The sequence below is a fragment of the Haliaeetus leucocephalus genome, unplaced genomic scaffold (assembly GCF_000737465.1).
Source record: "Haliaeetus leucocephalus isolate CR32 unplaced genomic scaffold, Haliaeetus_leucocephalus-4.0 Scaffold273, whole genome shotgun sequence".
In the NCBI taxonomy this organism is placed as follows: domain Eukaryota; kingdom Metazoa; phylum Chordata; class Aves; order Accipitriformes; family Accipitridae; genus Haliaeetus; species Haliaeetus leucocephalus.
Genome location: NW_010972709.1, coordinates 1,095,601 through 1,111,813, shown reverse-complemented (window position 1 = coordinate 1,111,813; position 16,213 = coordinate 1,095,601). Strand labels below are relative to the sequence as shown.

Sequence of the window (16,213 nt, the reverse complement as noted above, 5' to 3'; positions counted from 1 at the left end):
GCCGGCGGCCCTGGCGCTGGCACGGCCACGGCCTCCCTGGGGCAGAGGCGGGCAGCGCTGGCCTCGGCCGAGTCCCAGGCACGGCCCCCGGCTCCCCCAGCCCCTCTTCCCACGGGAGGTTCCCACGACCTGGGTCTCATCCTGCCCTGCCCATGGTGCACAGCTGGGCCTCGGCCAGGGATGGCGGGGGGCTGAGAGGGGTGCTGCTGGCGGGGCTGGGGCTGCTGACAGCCCTCGGTTCATCACCCACCCCCTGCCCACCCCAGCGACTCGACCCCTGCCCCCAGCCTGGGGTTGTGCCAGATCCTGTGCACCGTCCCAGATCTCTGCTCCATGCCGGGTCCCCACACCGCGCCCAGCCGGGATGTTGACTCCAGGGTGCAGCATGGCCTCCCAACTCCCAGGATCCCACTCATTTCGCTCACCAGGGGAAACTGAGGCACGGGCAGCGAGTGCCTTTAGGACAGGCTCCTACGTTGCCGGGTCGGCAGAGCAGCTAATGGGCACCTCACCGCTGCCTGCAGCCCCTGCCAAGGGGCCAGGACCCAGCACAGGACAGGTCTTGAGCCAGCACATAGGCAAGGGGGTCAGCTCATGCTGTCCCCTGCGGCTGGGGCTGAGCTGGCTTTGCCCGCAGCATGAGGCTCTGCCAGGGCTTGGCTCCCCCCAGCTGCCCATGCCCCCCTCGGTCTGGCGCCAGCCCCTCACGCCGGAGCCAGTGGTACCGAAACACAACCTTTATTTCTAAGGTTTGCGAACGGCGAGTCCCGGCAGTGCAAGGCACGAGGACGGAGCTGGCTCTGTCCCGGCTTACCAAACAAGCACACAAAAATCCCACCTGGGTGGCTCCCGGGGAATAAATCCAGTGACCTGCGCAGGGACGCCAGCCGTCCGCCCGCCCCGGCCAGCGCCCGCCCGTGTCCGGCCCCGCAGCGCCGACTGCCCCGTGCACACCGGCTCGTGGAACGTGGCCAGAGCGGGGCCGTGGGGCAGCAGAGCATCCCGCTCCGAGGCTTCCTTGCGACTGGTCTCTCCTCCTGCCTGTCCAGGCTCAGGGCTGGCAGAGCTGTTTGAGGACGCGGATAATGTGGCTGGAAGCACCGGGGGTGCAGGGCTGGGGGGAGTCATGGAGCAGCATCGGCCCCATGCGCTGGGCGTGATGGAAGAGTTCCCGCGCGAACACCGGCTCCACCTGCGGAGGCATAGAACCGACGGAGAACAGGCACGGGTCCGTGTGCCCCCCAACTGTGGTGGCCCTGGCACCCAGCTCGGTGCCACTGCGAGCGCCAGCCCCGGTGCATACTCACGTGGGCCATGATGAGCTTCTGGAAGTGGTGCCTGGTGCTGGTGGGGTACTCCTCCCCGAAGCACAGGTGGATCTGGTACTGTGGCGTGGGCTGCCCGTGGCTCAGGTACCCCCGCAGCTCTGCAAGACACCGGATCTGTCAGGGGACACGAGGTCCCCGCAGCCCCACAGCCCACAGCAGCCGTGCCAGGGCAGGAGCTGACCCTGTTCCCGAGGGGATCGGGGTCTCCCGGGGCAGGGTCCAGCAGACCCCGTGCGCCCGGGACGGAGGGCGGGCACTTACGCTGCAGGAACTGCTGCGTGTCCAGCAGCTTGTAGGTCTTCTCCCTCTCCAGCTTGTTGGGCCAGTCCCTGTGCGGGGCCAGCGGCCCGTTCCAGTACACCCTGCCCTGGCACTGGCGCTTCATGAAGACCCCCTCGGGCGCTACCCACAGCAGCACACCGCGCTCCAGGTGGGGCAGGAGCCGTTCCAGCACGTCGGTCATGCCAGCCACCCGGCCACTGCTACCGAGCGCCCGCGGCGGGGGGAACTCGATCTGCTCCATGCAGGAGGGGCCGTAAAGGCGCTCGCTGTCGGCTGGCACGGCGCGGGAGGTGATGCGGCAGCCCTCGGCCGTGCGGGTGGTGACTTCCTTCACCAGCACGTCGCAGTAGTAGAGGCGGATGTGGAGCCAGCAGTCTGGGGAGAGGGGATGGTCAGCTCACGGGTAGCCCGGTCCAGGGGGGGCCACCCAGGGCACTGCCTGGCCAGCACGGCTCCTACCTGAGTGGTTGACGTCCTCCACGGGGAGGTAGGATGGGGGTCCGGGGAGGAGGTGGCCGTGGGTCGGGTTCCAGCCGTAGAAGACTCCCCTCACGTGGTACCCTGGGCCCGGGCAAGAGATGAGGTGGTAAAGGGACACGGGCAGCTGTCCCCGAGGGCTCCCGGGTGCTGTCCTGGCCCCAGCCCCTGGGCCAGATGGGCGGCAGGGTCCTTTCCACCACTGCTGCTCGTTACTGGACCTCATTAAAGCTCCTAAGTGCATGATCAAGTGGCTTCGCTGGGGCAGGGAGGGAGTCCCCAGCCCTGGTCTCCATCCCCGTGGGCATTGCCTGCACAAGGGACGGTGCGCAGGGCTGCGGAGAGCGGGGTTGCTCCCGCTAGGCAGCGTGTGCTCCCTGCCCCCAGCCCCATCCCGCTGCCAGGGACCCTCCTCACCTCGCTCGGCTGGGTGGGCAGAGAGCAGCGGCAGCAGAGACACATGGCACTTCTCCATCCTGCCCTTCTGGTTTTCATGCTCCGGACTCTCCACAGCGGTGCCCTGGGGAGGAGAGCGGCTGCGGTGAGGACGGAAGCAGGAGCGGGGAGTCCTGAGCCGGCTCCTGCCTCCGCCATGGACCCTGCATGCCGGCGGATCCCCGGCCTGAGTCTGGCAGCTGCATGGCACAGGGGACCTGTAGTGATGCTCGAGGGAGCCAGCTGCCCAGCGGGATGGACGCGGGCAGCGTGCATGCAGGGGAACAGCCAGCGGATGAGGGGGGATTTGGGGGTCCCCCCTTCTCCAGCCCGCAGGCAGCTCCTGCGGCGGATGGCACGGGGCGTGGGGGCTGGCTCACCTGCTGATCCTCGCCGGCTGGGGACTGCGTGTCACCATCCTTCTCTGCAGAGAGCAAGGAAAACCAGATGACCCCCTGGGCAAACAGCAGGAACGGCCCCTGGGAAGGCGCCTGGCTGCCCAGGACACCCAGAGAGGAAGAGGAGTAGGGAGGAGGGGTGATGCCTGCAGGACATGGAGCTCGTACAGGCACAGTGCACGCATCAGCCCCAAGTCTGGCGCAGGAGGAGGGATGGCAGGGATGTACCTGCATCCCGGGTGCTGTCGGACACAATCTGGTACACCTTGTAGGGCTCGGAGATGTCCAGCTGGCTTCGCTCGGGCACCTCCTGGAAGTCGGTGCTCTTGTTGAGGGCGCAGCGGAGACGGGTCTTCCAGGTGGAGGGGTCGGCCTTGTCTGTCCCCTCGTGGTACTTGCCCTTGTAGACGGCCCAAGCCTGTCAGGCAGAGGATGCCCTGCGCTGTGGGGGCTGCCTGTGTCCTGGCTCCCCGCTCCACTGTCCAAGGGGGCCCACTGGGGTACGAGTCCACCAGGGCTGGGTGGGGGGCAGTGGGGAGCCGGGGCTGTGTGTCCTGGGGGGCTGCAGAGAGCTGGGTGGTGGGGGTCCTAGGAGTATGCACGGAGCCAGGCAATAGGGAGCCCTGGGGGTGCGCACAGAGCTGGGGGCAGGGGAGTCCCAGGGGTGCTCATGGAGCCAAGTGGGGGGGTCCTCGGGGTATGCACAGAGCTGGGCAGTGGGGAGCCCCGGGGGTGCACATGGAGCCAGGCGGGGGGGTCCCGGGGAGCCCGGGGTACCTTGAAGAGCGCGGCGTCCTGCTGCTGCCGGTAGTCCTGCTTGGCCGCGTGTTTCCAGGGGATGCGGAAGAGCGTCCGGTGCCGGTTCTCCCAGCGCAGCCCCGGGTACCGGCCGCTGTCGATCTGGGCGATGAGCCACTCCTTCAGCCGCATGGGTGCCCCCGGCTCCGCCATCGCGGCCCCTCGCCCGGCCCGGCCGCCCCGAGGGAACGTGCCGGGGCGGTGAAAGCGAAAGCACGGCTCCGGCTTTCACTTTCCTTTTCCCGCCCAACACCGCGGGCTCTGGCTCTGCCGCCAGGCAGGGGCGGGCGGGACACACAGGGCAACCCGCGGGAGAGGGGACGGAGCCACCCGTGGGAGAGGGGACACCCACCTCACATCCACAGGAGAGGAGACGAGGCCACCCACGGGAGAGGGGACACCCGCCTCACATGCACAAGAGAGGGGATGGGGCCACCCGCGGGAGAGGGGACACCCAGCTTGCACCCACAGGAGACGGGACAGGGCAGCCTACAGGAGGGGGACGGGCACCTCGCACCCATGGGAGGGGGGACAGGGCACCAGAAAGCACAGGGGACTTCGCTGCACCCCTCCGGGGTGCTCCCTCTCAGACTTTCAGGGCTCCCACACCCTCCCTGCAGGGAACAAGGGACCCTCCTCTCCCCTCCTTCTGCTTTGGGGACCAGGACATCTCCCTGCCCAGGGCCTGTGTGCCCTCCTGGGACCAGCACCTCAGCCCACGGGTGTGGGGAGGTGCGGGAACAGGCATGGGGTTTCCAGGTTGGTGTGAGCAGTGACGTTGCCCCATCTCTCGAATCTCTCCTCCGCTCTAACACTCACATCTGCCTTGCGGGGCTCCGGGTGCTGAGTCGAATGGGAACCAGGTGGGAAGGCCTGAGAGCTGTGCCAAGGGCTGCCGGGGACCAGTGAAGGAGCCTGACTCATCCCGCGCCCATGCCAGCTCCCTGCTGGCCCAGGGGTTCCTGGCAGAAGCCGTCCCTGCAGAGGAGACACCAGTGCCCATGGTCATGGCTCTTCTGGGCACCAGCCTTCCCACGCCTCGGGAAATGGCTTCCCGCGCCTGCACTGCTCTGCGGGGAGGTGGGTGCTTGTGTTGGTGCACACGTGGGTGAGATGGACGTCAGCACTGGGAGAGGGCTGGGCCCAGCACAGGGTCCCAGACAGCCCTTTCGCTCCTGGCTGGCTCCTGAGCATCCTTCCTCAATGCCACCGCTACCAGGAGGGTCTGTCCCTCTCTCCTTCCAGTGAGGAGCCCAGCTCAGCTGTCCTTTCAGGAGGAAGAGGGATTTCACCTCACGTGGGGCAGGGATGGAGCTGGCTGATACCAAACACCGCCCGGCTGCCCTTGCACAGGGCTGTGCTGGAGCAGGGCTGGCGATGTGACCCCCCCACCCATCCCACCAGCAGGGCACAGGCTGGGTGGGCTTTACCCTCTGGTCTCACTGGTACGCCCTGGAGTGACAGCGGTGTCAGCTCCTCCATCACTGCTGCAGAGTCACATGTTGCTGTGCGGGGAAACCCAACTCTTCCACCCAGCCCACAGCCCACCAGGTCTCCTTTTGCAGCCCGCTGGGTCTCCTTTTGCAGCCCGCTGGGTTTCCTTTCCAGCTCTGAGTCAGAGAAAGTCACCTCTCTCAGGGAGGAGAGATGAAGCTCCCAAGAGCTGGCAAGCTGCTCGGGGCTGCGAAGCCTCGAAATGAATAAGCAGCGGCACAGCGCCCAGCCCCGGGCTTTTCCAAAGTACATGGGGACGGGGGCTCAGCCGCGTGGCACAGCGGGCACAGGGGGCCATGCAGGTGCCTACGAGCCAGGCACGCTGGCAGGAATTTGCTTTCCTTACCGAGCCTGTCCGTGGCCCCTTTGCCGCAAAGCAAAGCCCACCCGCCCTGCCTGCGCCCGTTCGGGGTGCGGGGCCGCAGCTAACCGGGGGTCTGCCTGCAGCGCGGGTCTCCCTGCCTGGGAGGAGGAGGTGGCGATGCCAGCACTGTGGCTCAGAGTGCCAAGAGCTGAGGGAGTCCGGGTTCGAGGAGAGGGAGATGGGTGGCATGTAGGCCCCCCCTGGCCCAGCCAGCGTTGGGCCATGCTCGCCCTTGCCCTGGCAGCCCGCGGCCATCCTGCTCGGTGCTGCCATAGCCAGGCTGGCAGCCCGCCGTGCTCAGGGCAGCGCAGGAAGCCGCTCTGCTCTCCGCACCACCCCAGCGAGAAGGGGATTTCCAGCCCGCTGCGCCTTTGCTGGGGCAGCACCCTGGCCATCCCTGAGACCCTTGTCCAGGCAACCCATGGGCTGTGTTCTGGGAAAAGGGTCCGGGACTGACAGATGGAGAATCCACACCTCCCCTTTCTGCTTTGGGAAGCGGGGTGATGGCAAGGGGTCATTGCACAGCCCCTCTCAACAGCTTGCGCTGATTACATCCAAGGCCGGGAGATGATTGTAGCTGCCAGCTCGTTAGCCAGCTCCAGCCCAACAGGATAAGCCTTTATCAGCCAGGGATTTCATCTTGTGTGACAGCCGCGTGGTGACGTGCAGGACCCGCGGGACCCTCAGGATCTAATTACCCCGGCATCAGCGAAGACGCTCAAGAGCCAGTTTCCCTGCTGTGCTGCTCCCTGCGCAGGGAAGGCGAAGCTGCTTAACCCTTAAACTTTTCACGCTAAAATGAGCTTCAAAAGGAGTCAAACATTAACTCGCAGCTAACCCTGCCCTCGCCTGGGTTTTTCCAGTTGTGCAAACCAGATCTGCCAGAATAAATACATTTTTATGTGCCGCAGAGCTGGGCTGGAGGTGCCATTGCTCAGTGTTTGGCCTCGCCGTGGGTTTACAGTGTGAACAGGGAAACCTTGGCTGTAAACACCTCGGCGCACAACGCGTCCCTGCATGGGACTGACGGGAGGGTGCAGCCATGCACGAGGCACATATCCATCCTGGGTCTGTGGTCCTGGTGTGCGGGGCCACCACTCTCCTGGGTGCTGGGGGGCCAAAGGGTGCTGGAGAGCCCTGGCCTGGGGGCAAGGGAGAGCTGGGAGGAGAGGGAGGACCCCATGGCGGAGGATGCAGGAGCAGTGGAGGATGGAGTAACCCCTGGTTACTCCGTGGGGTCAGCGTCTATCTCCAGCAAGGCGGGATTTGGGGTCCCAGCCTGCCTAGGTCACCCCAAGACAACACCGAGACCGGCAGGCAGGTGCTGGCAGCAGCGAGGAACCACAGCCCCGAAGCTCTGTGGAAGTGAAACAGGAGCGGGTGTGTGAGTCCTGCCGAGGGGCTGCTTACACAGGAACCTCCAGGCTCCCAGGAGCTGCGGCTGCGGCAGCCCCCTCCTAAATTACCCTCATGTAAATGAAAAGGGAGGCTTAGGGTGCCAAACGGTGGAGCATGGCATGGTACACCAGCTCCGGGCAGTGGGTATAACACCATCTCAGCCACCAGCCCCTCCTGTCCCTGCCGCTTCATGCACTTCTTTGCAGCACTCGCGGCACGGGGGGCCCGGCACTGCCCAAGCACTGGCATGGCCCACACCAAGGGACCCTTGGGACGCCCAGAGAGCTGCTCGCCTTCAGCCACAGCTTCCACACAAGGGTAAATGAGCGATTATTAATTACTGGTGGGCATGCCCTGTCCCACGCTGATGTCTCCTGGAAGCAGCCACGGCAGAGGCAGTCCCTGCTTCTCGGGAAGTTCCTTCACTCTGGGACCCCATGCCTGGCACCCCATAACATGCAGAGCTGGAAACCTTCGTGCAGGCACCTGTACCTGTCCCTGTCTGGCTACTGGGGGACACCCTGCCTCGTGAGAGAGGGTTGGCGGGGATGAGGGGGACCCCAGAACCACACTCTGGCTCCCAGCAGGGGAGATGCTGATGACCCAGCTGGGCATCCCCAGCATTTTCCCCACCTGGTGCTCTGCCCCAGGGAAAGCTGTGGATAGGACAGCTCTTGGGAGGAGCTGGGGCTTGTGGTGCTCAGCTGGTGCCAGGCTCCCAGTGCTCCCAGCAGCCGGAGCCAGCAGTCTCCTGAACCTGGTGCTCCCGGACCCGGTCAGTGGAGAGGCTGCAGTGAAACAGGCTTCGCATGAGTGCCCACCAGCTGCTGCCCGACCTCTCCTGGAGCAGACCCTGACCCCACAGAGAGCCCTGCCATGGCACCCAGGTTTGTGGCCTCTCTTGTAACCTTCCCCCAGCCCACTTCTTCCCCAGTCCTCCCTGGGCTGCAGAAAGCAGCCAGCAGCAGCCTCCAGACCCACCCCACGCCAGGACCTTCCTCCTCAGCATCCCCCTTCTGATCCGGCCATCGCAGGGGAGTCAGACTGCACCCCAGGCAGACTGTGGAGAATAGGTGTTTATTACTTGGGGGACATAGAAAGTCTTTAAGCAAAATGGCTTAAGGCTCTGGTTTAGTGAGGTCTGGCCAGGTTAAACGCTTAGGTCCCACCTTTTAAAGATTGTGCCCTGGGATGGGTGGGAATGGGGTGCAATGGATTCCTAAAGCTACAGTGCTCGCTCAGGGCTTGTGCTTGGCTGGGCTGGAGCTGGACCCTTGCCTCGGAGCCGGTGTGGTGGCATTGTCTGCTAATGCACCCATGTGTTCCAGCTCCGCAGCCACCTTGGCTCTGGGACTTTGTGCTGCTGGTGGGAAAACCGCTCCGAGGGGAGAGCCGGCTCTCCTGCACCCTGTGCACCCCGAGGACCGTGCAGCAGGTACCCAAGCACTAAAGCTGCTGCTGGCATCACCTGGGTGCTGGCCCCATGGCAGGAGAGATCCCCTCTGTCGCTCTGCCCTGAGCAGGAGCCTGCAGTGACCTGGGGGGCAGAGACCTGCGCCTTTCACCAGGCGTCCCTAATACACTGGATACGAAGAGGCTGAGCCCACCGAGCGCTACAGAGCCCGGCAGTGCATGCGAATCTCTCCCCAAGAGCTGAAAGCCGGGACAGAGAATGGCACGCTCACACCCCAGAAGAGAAGAAGGAGCTGGGCTTGGCACAACTCCCTTGCAAAGTGTTCCCCCAGCCCGCTGTGCTGCGGCTCCTTCGTCTCTCCCAGGCTGTTGGGTGATTCTTGCTGCTCTCCCTTGGCTGGGGTCACTTCAGACAAGCCGGGATGCAGGAGAACGTCCTCTTCACCCGCAGCAGGAAGGGAGTCGTGGTCCTGATGTCTCTGGCTCTTGGGACCAGTCCTTGCCGAGGTCCCTCCGTCCTGGACGGTCCTCCTCTCCCTGCCGGCAGCAAGGCCTTTATTTCCTCCTCGTCGTTGAAAGGTGATGTCCCGTACCTCTGCTTCAGGTGCCTGCGGACCTGGGGAAGGAGGGGGAAGCAAACTAAGGTGCCTGTTTCCAATGGCAGGTCCAAGCCTGCTAGCAAGGGGAGTGGGGAATTAACCTGATCCCCTGGGGACCCGTCCTTGCTCTGAGACCCGTGAGCAGGCTCAGCAATGGAGCAAGAGGATGGGTGGCAGAGGCTGGTCCCACCTTGCGGGCTGCACCGCCGCCGAACTCAGCCAGCTGCTGCCTGAAGCCGGGATTGGGGTTGGCGACGGGCCGGACGGTTCGGACGGCCTCCAGCACCTCCTGGCAGCTCAGCTCCGTGACAGCCATGACGTAGGCGACAACCACGGTGGTACTGCGGGAGATGCCGGCGAGGCTGGCAAGGGAAAGGGCAGAAATGCTGCTGTCGGCGGTGCACCCTGACCTCATGCTTGCCCCTTCCTCCACCCCTGTGCTTCAGCTATTTCGGTTCCTCTTCTCCGAGAACTTGCTCTCCGGGAGGCCTGAGCCCTTCCAAGGTCCTCTCCATCAGTGCCTATAAATACCCACTCCTCCCTGGGGAAGCGAGAGCAGCGGCCGCTGCCTGGCCGCCTGCCCCAAACCCCACTCTTCCCACTCGCTCAGCTGCAGCAAAAAGCTGCCCCGTCTCCAGGGCTGCCTGGATCCCACTGGGTCTGAGTCACAAGCCGCAGCCAAGGGTGGATCCTGGGTGTATCTGTGGGTACGGAGCCCTCAGGCACAGGCTGGCTTTGATCAGGGGTCTGCAGCCAAAGCGGGGGCCTGGGGGCTGGATCTTTTCTTCTCTGCTCTGCTGGGGGGACATGGCATCAGGCATGGGGAAAGAAGTGTTACCAGTGGACGAGGCAGTTCCCTCCGTGCAGGCGACACTGGTGGATAAAACTGATGCATTCCTTGAAGTGCCTCTTGCTAGCAGGAAAAATAAACCAGACAGAATAAGGACTTCAGGGGCAGAACAGGATTTTTAGGCTTCAGGCAGAGCAGCCCTGCGCGTTTGAGGATGAAGCATTAACGTAAGCTGCCCGCTGCTTTACAGGCTGAGACCTGAGCAGCTCACTGCTGTTGTTTCCCAAGGGAAGGTGCATGGGCCAGCTCATGCTGTGCTGGGGACAGGAGCGGGTGCCGCTGTGCTGGGACATGTGGGGCTGCCCGGCTGCCCTGGGACTCGTGTGCCTTGTGCTGAGGCAGCAGGAGCTTGGCTGCTCACACTTCCAGCCGTGCTGGTGCACTTGGCCGGCTCCACACCCCTTAGCTGCTCTTCCTCTCTCCCCCCCTCCAGGCACCTCTCAGGGGGATGCTCGCTTCTCCTCTCCATCAGTGCTGCAGAAGGGCTGTCCCTCGCCTCTCTCTAGGGCTGGGACCTGCTCCCCGGCAGTTACTGAGCTGGGATGCTCTCAGGGTCCAGAGGTGATCCCCAGCACTGGGGCATCGTGCCTCCAGCCCGTGGGTCGCTGCGCTTGAGGAGCTGGAGGCACCTCAAGGGCTCGGGGTGCCGTGAGCCCTCACCCCTGTTCGCCCTGCAGACCCCAGCCCTCCCGTGTGCCCCAAGCCGGTCCCGACCTCCCCGGGGTACTCACATGTTGGCCTCAGGGGTGTCGGGCAGGGGGATGCGGAGGTAGGTAATGTCCTGGAAGACACAAAAGGAAGAGGGGAAACTCGGGTGTTGTGGTCGGGGTGTCACGCATGCATGCAGCCGATCTGGCAGCACCTTTGCTCCTCACCCCAGTGCCGCCTGCGGGGCTTCGCTCCCCCAACACAGCATCCCTCTGTATGGGGACAGGGTCACTCTCTCCCTTGGCAAGGGGAGGGCAGTGGGGGACAGACGGCTCATGGGAGGAAGTGGGAAACAAGATGAGGCTGGAGAGCTGGAAATTGTTTCCCATTAGCATTCAAGGCCAGGTTATAGTCACAAGACGGCCAGTTTCCCATGCCACGGGGGCTGCCCAGCTCCTCTGGGACCACTGACCGGGGAGAGCCGTACGTGCCGTGGGATGCTCAGAGGGGGAAGGAAGATGCTGCAGCATGGAAGGAGCTGCAGGATCTACACAGTGGCGCCTGGCACGGGACCCTACCTGCAGCAAGGGCTGGGGAGATTCATGGATTGAAACGATGTGGGTGATCTTGTTCCGACTTAGCTGCTCCAGGTCTTTGGCATCTAAAGGATAAAACTAGATATTAGCATGTATTCATTTCTTACCCTTCTCTTCCCACAAGTGCATCTGCCGTGCTCCTGCAGAAAGACACCATGCAAAGCTATGCTCCAGAGGATCAGCTGCATCACACCCCCCATGTGCAGCGGCACAGACATGGGCAAATACTCAAATGCACCCTGGAAATCTGGAACACAAACCCCATGATACCAAACCAGAGACCTCCTCCCTCCGAAGGCACTTGACCTTGCTGCTTGTGCTGGGGTCAGCATTCACATCTGCATGGAAAAACTCCCTCTTTTGCAAGCAGGCAGCTTCCCGCCTGCCTGTACTTGTCCCCAGCTTGGGGAGGAGAAGCACGCTCTGCCTGCACCTCCCCGGTGCAAACATGCACATAGCAATGGGACTTAACCGCAGCCTGAGGGATCTGCTTTATCTTGTGAACTACAGGAGTGGAGCTGCAGCAATTTGTATCAACCCTGAGTTTGGCTCAGTCTGAGCTCCCCTTTAGCACCCAAGGGAGCTGTGGAAAACACCTGAAGGGCAATTCGCAGCGCTCTACGTGTATCCTCTGCAATTGCATGCACAGAAACCAGGTATCCTCGGCTTTCTGAGGTAATGACCTGCTTCTCACTAATGCTTCAGCATCCCTGGCTGTGATCCTGGTCATTGGTTCAGCACAGCGGTTGTTACGCTGGGAGGGGAGCATGACTGTCTTGCTGGCTGAGCAGCTTTGTAGCCATCTCCCTTTCATGCCACGACCAGCGGATGCTGCACAAGCTGCGGGAGAGGAGGAGTAACATTTTCCCATCTCGTCACTTTGGGTTTCTAAGCTTTCACATGGTGTAAAACCTTGGCTTGGGAATCTAGACCGCAATGTGCTAATGGCATGATGTGAATTTTAATAGGAGGGAGTCTTGAGAGAGATGCTCTGCGGGCGAGCCGTGCCATGTGCCGGTGGGGAGGGAGGTGGGAACCCTCGTGGGAACCCACACAGCACCCACCACTTTCCCACCTGCCTCGGGCGGGCAGGCAGAGTGACAGCAATTAGTGACACCGGCATGGAGACTTACAGTGGCTGGAAAAGCTTTCAGATGAAGAAAATATCTCTGTGGGCAGACAGACCTTAACGTAGCAGGCCTGAAATCTCTGTTGTCACCCTGGATTGCTTGGTAGAGCGATGCTCAGGTGGCAGCAGGCCAAGACCCCACATCAGTGGTTACTCGCAGGAACCCCCGTGATGAACCTGGGAGCCAGGTACCCTTGCCCCTCTGCTCCCAGCAAGCTACAGCCCCCCCCAGCCCACCACAAGGAGCTCCATAGGGCGCAGGGAGCACTAGGCTGCCACTCAGGCTCCAATGACATTTTCTTACCAATTCACACCAGTGGCTTTAAACCTTCTCAGCACTTACAGCCAGAATCAAGCTGCCAAAAGAGCCATTAGGGAGGCAGGAGCACTAATAAATGCTGGTTTGTCATGGCAGATGCCAGTACTTGGTCATGAATTGTCCCCTGACAATGAAAACCCCTTAAAATAGTGAATTGGTGTGAGAAGGGGTGACTCTGCCTCTGGGAGAAATTCCCTCCTGAGGGTGGGCAGCCCTGTCCTGCATCTCCTACAGCTGTAAAACTGAGGTGCATCACCCTGAGCGGCTCCGGTCCTGCTCCTTCACGCTGCTGTGGCACCACAGCTCCTCTGCTCCTGGCACAGGATCCATGCCAGCTTGAGCACATGGCACAGCCCACCCCAGCGGGTGAACTCCCACAGGACTCGGGAGAGGTTTGAAAGCAAAGCCTGGCTTGCCCTGTGCCACCCCATGTGCTCCCATCCCCTCCCAGCCTGTCCAGCTCACTGCCTCGTGCAGGGCAAGTGGGACGGGGGTTCCCGGTTGCGAGGGCTTCCCGGTCCCAGCCGGTGGTGTCATGTCAGGGGTACATCTTGCTGGGCACCGCTGGGACCTTTCCTGGCAAGGCCACGTCCCCCGCCTCAGCCCCTTCCCCGCCGTGTGTCCTGAGAGCTCAGGGCAGCCATTGAATAAGGAAACCAAAGCGAAGGCAGAGGGTTTCTGCCTGGCATTTCCCCCTGGTGCCCCCACTCTCGCTGCTGCCAACACAAACCGAGTGGCAGAGCGGAGCGCGTGGTGGGCGCTGGCAGGGCATCGGGCAGCGTTTGCAGGCAGGGAGGGACGAACTCAAGCAAGCCCAGCTGCCCGGCTGGAGGACATCTCTGCGGCGGCAGGGCTCCGCTTACCGATGAAGTTCCCAAGGTAGAGGCCAGGGAGGATCTGCGGGACACAAGGAGAAGTGGCAGCGTGAGCAGCAGCCTTGTGCTGTGGTACCCACCATGCTGGCATCCCCCATGGAAAGCAGCAACCTCGGCCGTAAAGGCCAAAGTTCTGCCATTAACGTGATCGTCACCAGCCCCAAGGCAGCAGTGGTGCTGGTGCAGCTGAACCTGCACACTCCTGGGGCTGCTGCTGCTTTGGCATCCAGCATGTGGAGCTGGGTGTAAGCCCCGGCACCCCGACCTGCGCAACCGCGCGGTGCTGCATCCTCACGGATGTTGGGAGTTGGCCACGGCTTTTTTGTTGCTCTTTTTGCTTATTATGAATAAATTCTTTGTCAGAGCCCATTATCTGAGCTCAGCAAACTGCATACGCCTCCATACAGCCTTGGACTAGACCCATGACCTGCGGATGTCCTGCTGTCCGAGGGATGGGGAAGCAACAGGCACTGAGGAGCCTGGGGAGGATGCAGTGGTCCCTCTCCCAGCCCCAAGCTCTGCTCCTGTCGCTTTGAGCTGCAGGGAGTCCATTTCTAACAGCCCAGGAACAGATTGCTCTGGACACCAGGTCTTCATGTTATTTTCCTTGTGAAATTCCACTTCTCATGATGAAAAGATAATTACTTGACATTGCCTCTGTTAATAGCACTGCAGATGCAGAAGCAGGATATCTTGCATCCCTTATTATCCAGAGCTATTTTATATTTTCCCTCTCTCCCAGCCTGGGCAGCGAGGCTCCCTGGGCTGTTCACCCCCACGTCCAGCCAGTTCCCCTCCAGCTTCTCCCTGCTGCGACGTTTGGTGCCCAGGACCTGGGCAGGTGGAGGTGATTTCCACCAGCACAGCTCACAGTCATCTCACTACCCACGTTTGGAAACATTTCTCTTGGCTGAACAGCTTTGGGAGGGTTTTTTCTTATGATTCCTAAGATTTTAGATGAATTTTCTATCGACAGGGCGCCTTTAACTTGCAGCTGCGGCACCGAGAGGACCGGGTAGGAGAGCGCCAGTTAGCAAGGGCAGCTCCCAAGGGCAGGACACGGAGCCATGAATAACGGCACATTCCCGTCCCCAGCACCCTTCTGACCCACTCCTCGCTGGAGGAAACGGGGCAGTACAGCCCTGTCTGCAGCTCTGGGCACTTCCCCAGATAACAAGCAATTAAGGGTGTTTAAAGCTTAGGACCTGGAGATTCTTGCAGGAAGATGTATCTGTTCAGCTGTGACAGGGAGAAGCTCAAACAACCATAAAATAATGCCCGTCCCCTCCGCCCAGTGATGCTGAGCCCCACGCGCAGCCCGGCCCCACTAAGCGGGGGGTGCGGGACCGCTGGGCTTGGGGTCGCAGAGGGCTCCTGGTGTGTGCTCAGGACCTGGTGCCTGGGGTTTAAAGACATTGGGAAAGAGTCCACCCTTCCCTCGGAGGGGACTCGCTGTCACTCCTGCCCTCCACACCCCCCGGGCAGCTCTGGGGACGAGCCCCAGCTGCTGGCTGGCGCAGCATCCCTGCCTGCATCTCCTCCGATTTCGCTCCACCAGCAGGTAAACAAGCTGCCTGGCGGCCGAGCCCTGTGCCGGATCCGGTGCCGGCAGGTGAAACGCTGCTTGGCGTGGCAGAGCGAGCCGCCAGGCAAGCGTCTCCCACCTCCAACGCCGGGACAAGCCACCCTGGCATGGCCGGCCCTGCAGAGCAGCCACCCCAGTGCTCCCCATTACCTGGCTCATGCCGTTTCCCATGGCCGGCAGCGGGCGCCGCGGGGGGGGACGGGGCGCGGGTGTCCTTGTCCCCAATGCTGCCGTCCTCCCCGTCCCCAGGCACAGCCGCCGTCCCCGCTCTGGACGCTTCCCGGTCAGGTTTCCGTCATGAAGAGCTCGGGTCCCCCGGGATCGCTGCCCGCGGCGGGCAGGTTCGTACCCAGCACGGTGAGGCCGAGGTGGTGGCGGCCGTGCCGGGGCGCAGAGGGGACCTCGGCCGCCGTCCTCCGCGGCTTTTGCCGAGGCCTTCCCTGGCTGCTCCGGCGATGCCGCGCACCGGCTGCCGCTCTCGCCTGGAGCAGACAAAGGAGGAGAAACTCCCCCTCTGCGCCGTGGCGTGGGAGCGTGGGGGCCGCGCCGGCTGCCGCCTGTCGCCGCTGCTCGCCGCGGCCGCACAAGGCTGCAGTGTTGGGAGAAGAACAAAACCTTTGTCCCGTTCCATCAAGGAAGGTCTGTGCGGCCACGCGGCGAAGCGCCCGGCGGCATGCCCACCCCTGCCTGCGCCATGCCCACTGCTGCCTGCGCCATGCCCGTCCCTGCCTGCGCCATGCCTTTCCCTGCCTGCGCCCGCCACAGGGTGGGCGAGACCCCGGCCCCCCACGCCTCAGGGCTGCCCGCAGCGTGCCCACCTGCAGGCAGGTGACGCAGCATCCCTGCCCTGCCTGGGGGGGGGTCTGCGTGGGTTTCCCCGGGGGGGCTCTGCAGGGCAGCCGGCTTGGGCAGTGCCGGTGGGTCCCGTCAGCTGTGGGCAGGGGTCCGGTGGGTGAGGGCTCACCCGCTGCCTGTCACCCACCACCCCGGACCCCCCCCTCAGAGTGACATCCTGGGCTGGATTTTAGAACTTTTTAGACCTGTTGGCTGTCCCCCTCTGCCACCGGCCCCAGTAGCCGGGTGCATCACACTGGGCCGCTGCTGGGCTCACTGGGACTGGGGAAAGGCTGGTCGCCGTCCATGCCCAGCAGCGGTCAGGGGTCGGGGACCCCCCCCCACACACCCCCATTTGCGCCCTGTGGGGTGACACGCTGTGGCCCCACAT

The 16,213-nt window shown here is 63.2% G+C and overlaps 2 protein-coding genes across 2 annotated transcripts; both read right to left on the bottom strand.

The window, feature by feature from the left end:
• Positions 1-948: 948 nt before the first annotated feature.
• LOC104832969 (interferon regulatory factor 4-like) lies at positions 949-3,895 on the bottom strand. The gene is made up of 8 exons (XM_010569399.1): positions 3,698-3,895; positions 3,149-3,338; positions 2,903-2,946; positions 2,505-2,607; positions 2,070-2,171; positions 1,590-1,985; positions 1,308-1,426; positions 949-1,192 (listed from the first exon to the last, which is right to left on the bottom strand). The coding sequence occupies exons 1-8, from the start codon at positions 3,869-3,871 to the stop codon at positions 1,052-1,054; spliced, it is 1,269 nt and encodes a 422-aa protein (XP_010567701.1). The 5' UTR covers positions 3,872-3,895; the 3' UTR covers positions 949-1,051.
• Positions 3,896-8,790: 4,895 nt separating this feature from the next.
• Positions 8,791-15,291, bottom strand: DUSP15 (dual specificity phosphatase 15). Its single transcript, XM_010569398.1, has 7 exons — positions 15,139-15,291; positions 13,392-13,425; positions 11,063-11,145; positions 10,568-10,617; positions 9,825-9,899; positions 9,177-9,348; positions 8,791-9,003 (listed from the first exon to the last, which is right to left on the bottom strand). The coding sequence occupies exons 1-7, from the start codon at positions 15,157-15,159 to the stop codon at positions 8,791-8,793; spliced, it is 648 nt and encodes a 215-aa protein (XP_010567700.1). The 5' UTR covers positions 15,160-15,291.
• Between the last annotated feature and the right edge of the window lie 922 nt (positions 15,292-16,213).

Coding starts and splice junctions, on each gene's coding strand:
- LOC104832969 (XM_010569399.1), bottom strand. CDS start 3,871: ATGGCGGAGCCGGGGGCACCCATGCGGCTGAAGGAGTGGCTCATCGCC. Junction 3,339..3,697: donor AGGACGCCGCGCTCTTCAAG/GTACCCCGGGCT, acceptor TCTGCCTGACAG/GCTTGGGCCGTCTACAAGGG. Junction 1,193..1,307: donor AGAAGCTCATCATGGCCCAC/GTGAGTATGCAC, acceptor ATGCCTCCGCAG/GTGGAGCCGGTGTTCGCGCG.
- DUSP15 (XM_010569398.1), bottom strand. CDS start 15,159: ATGGGAAACGGCATGAGCCAG. Junction 11,146..13,391: donor CTACCTTGGGAACTTCATCG/GTAAGCGGAGCC, acceptor TTTATCCTTTAG/ATGCCAAAGACCTGGAGCAG. Junction 9,004..9,176: donor GCGGCGGTGCAGCCCGCAAG/GTGGGACCAGCC, acceptor CTCCTTCCCCAG/GTCCGCAGGCACCTGAAGCA.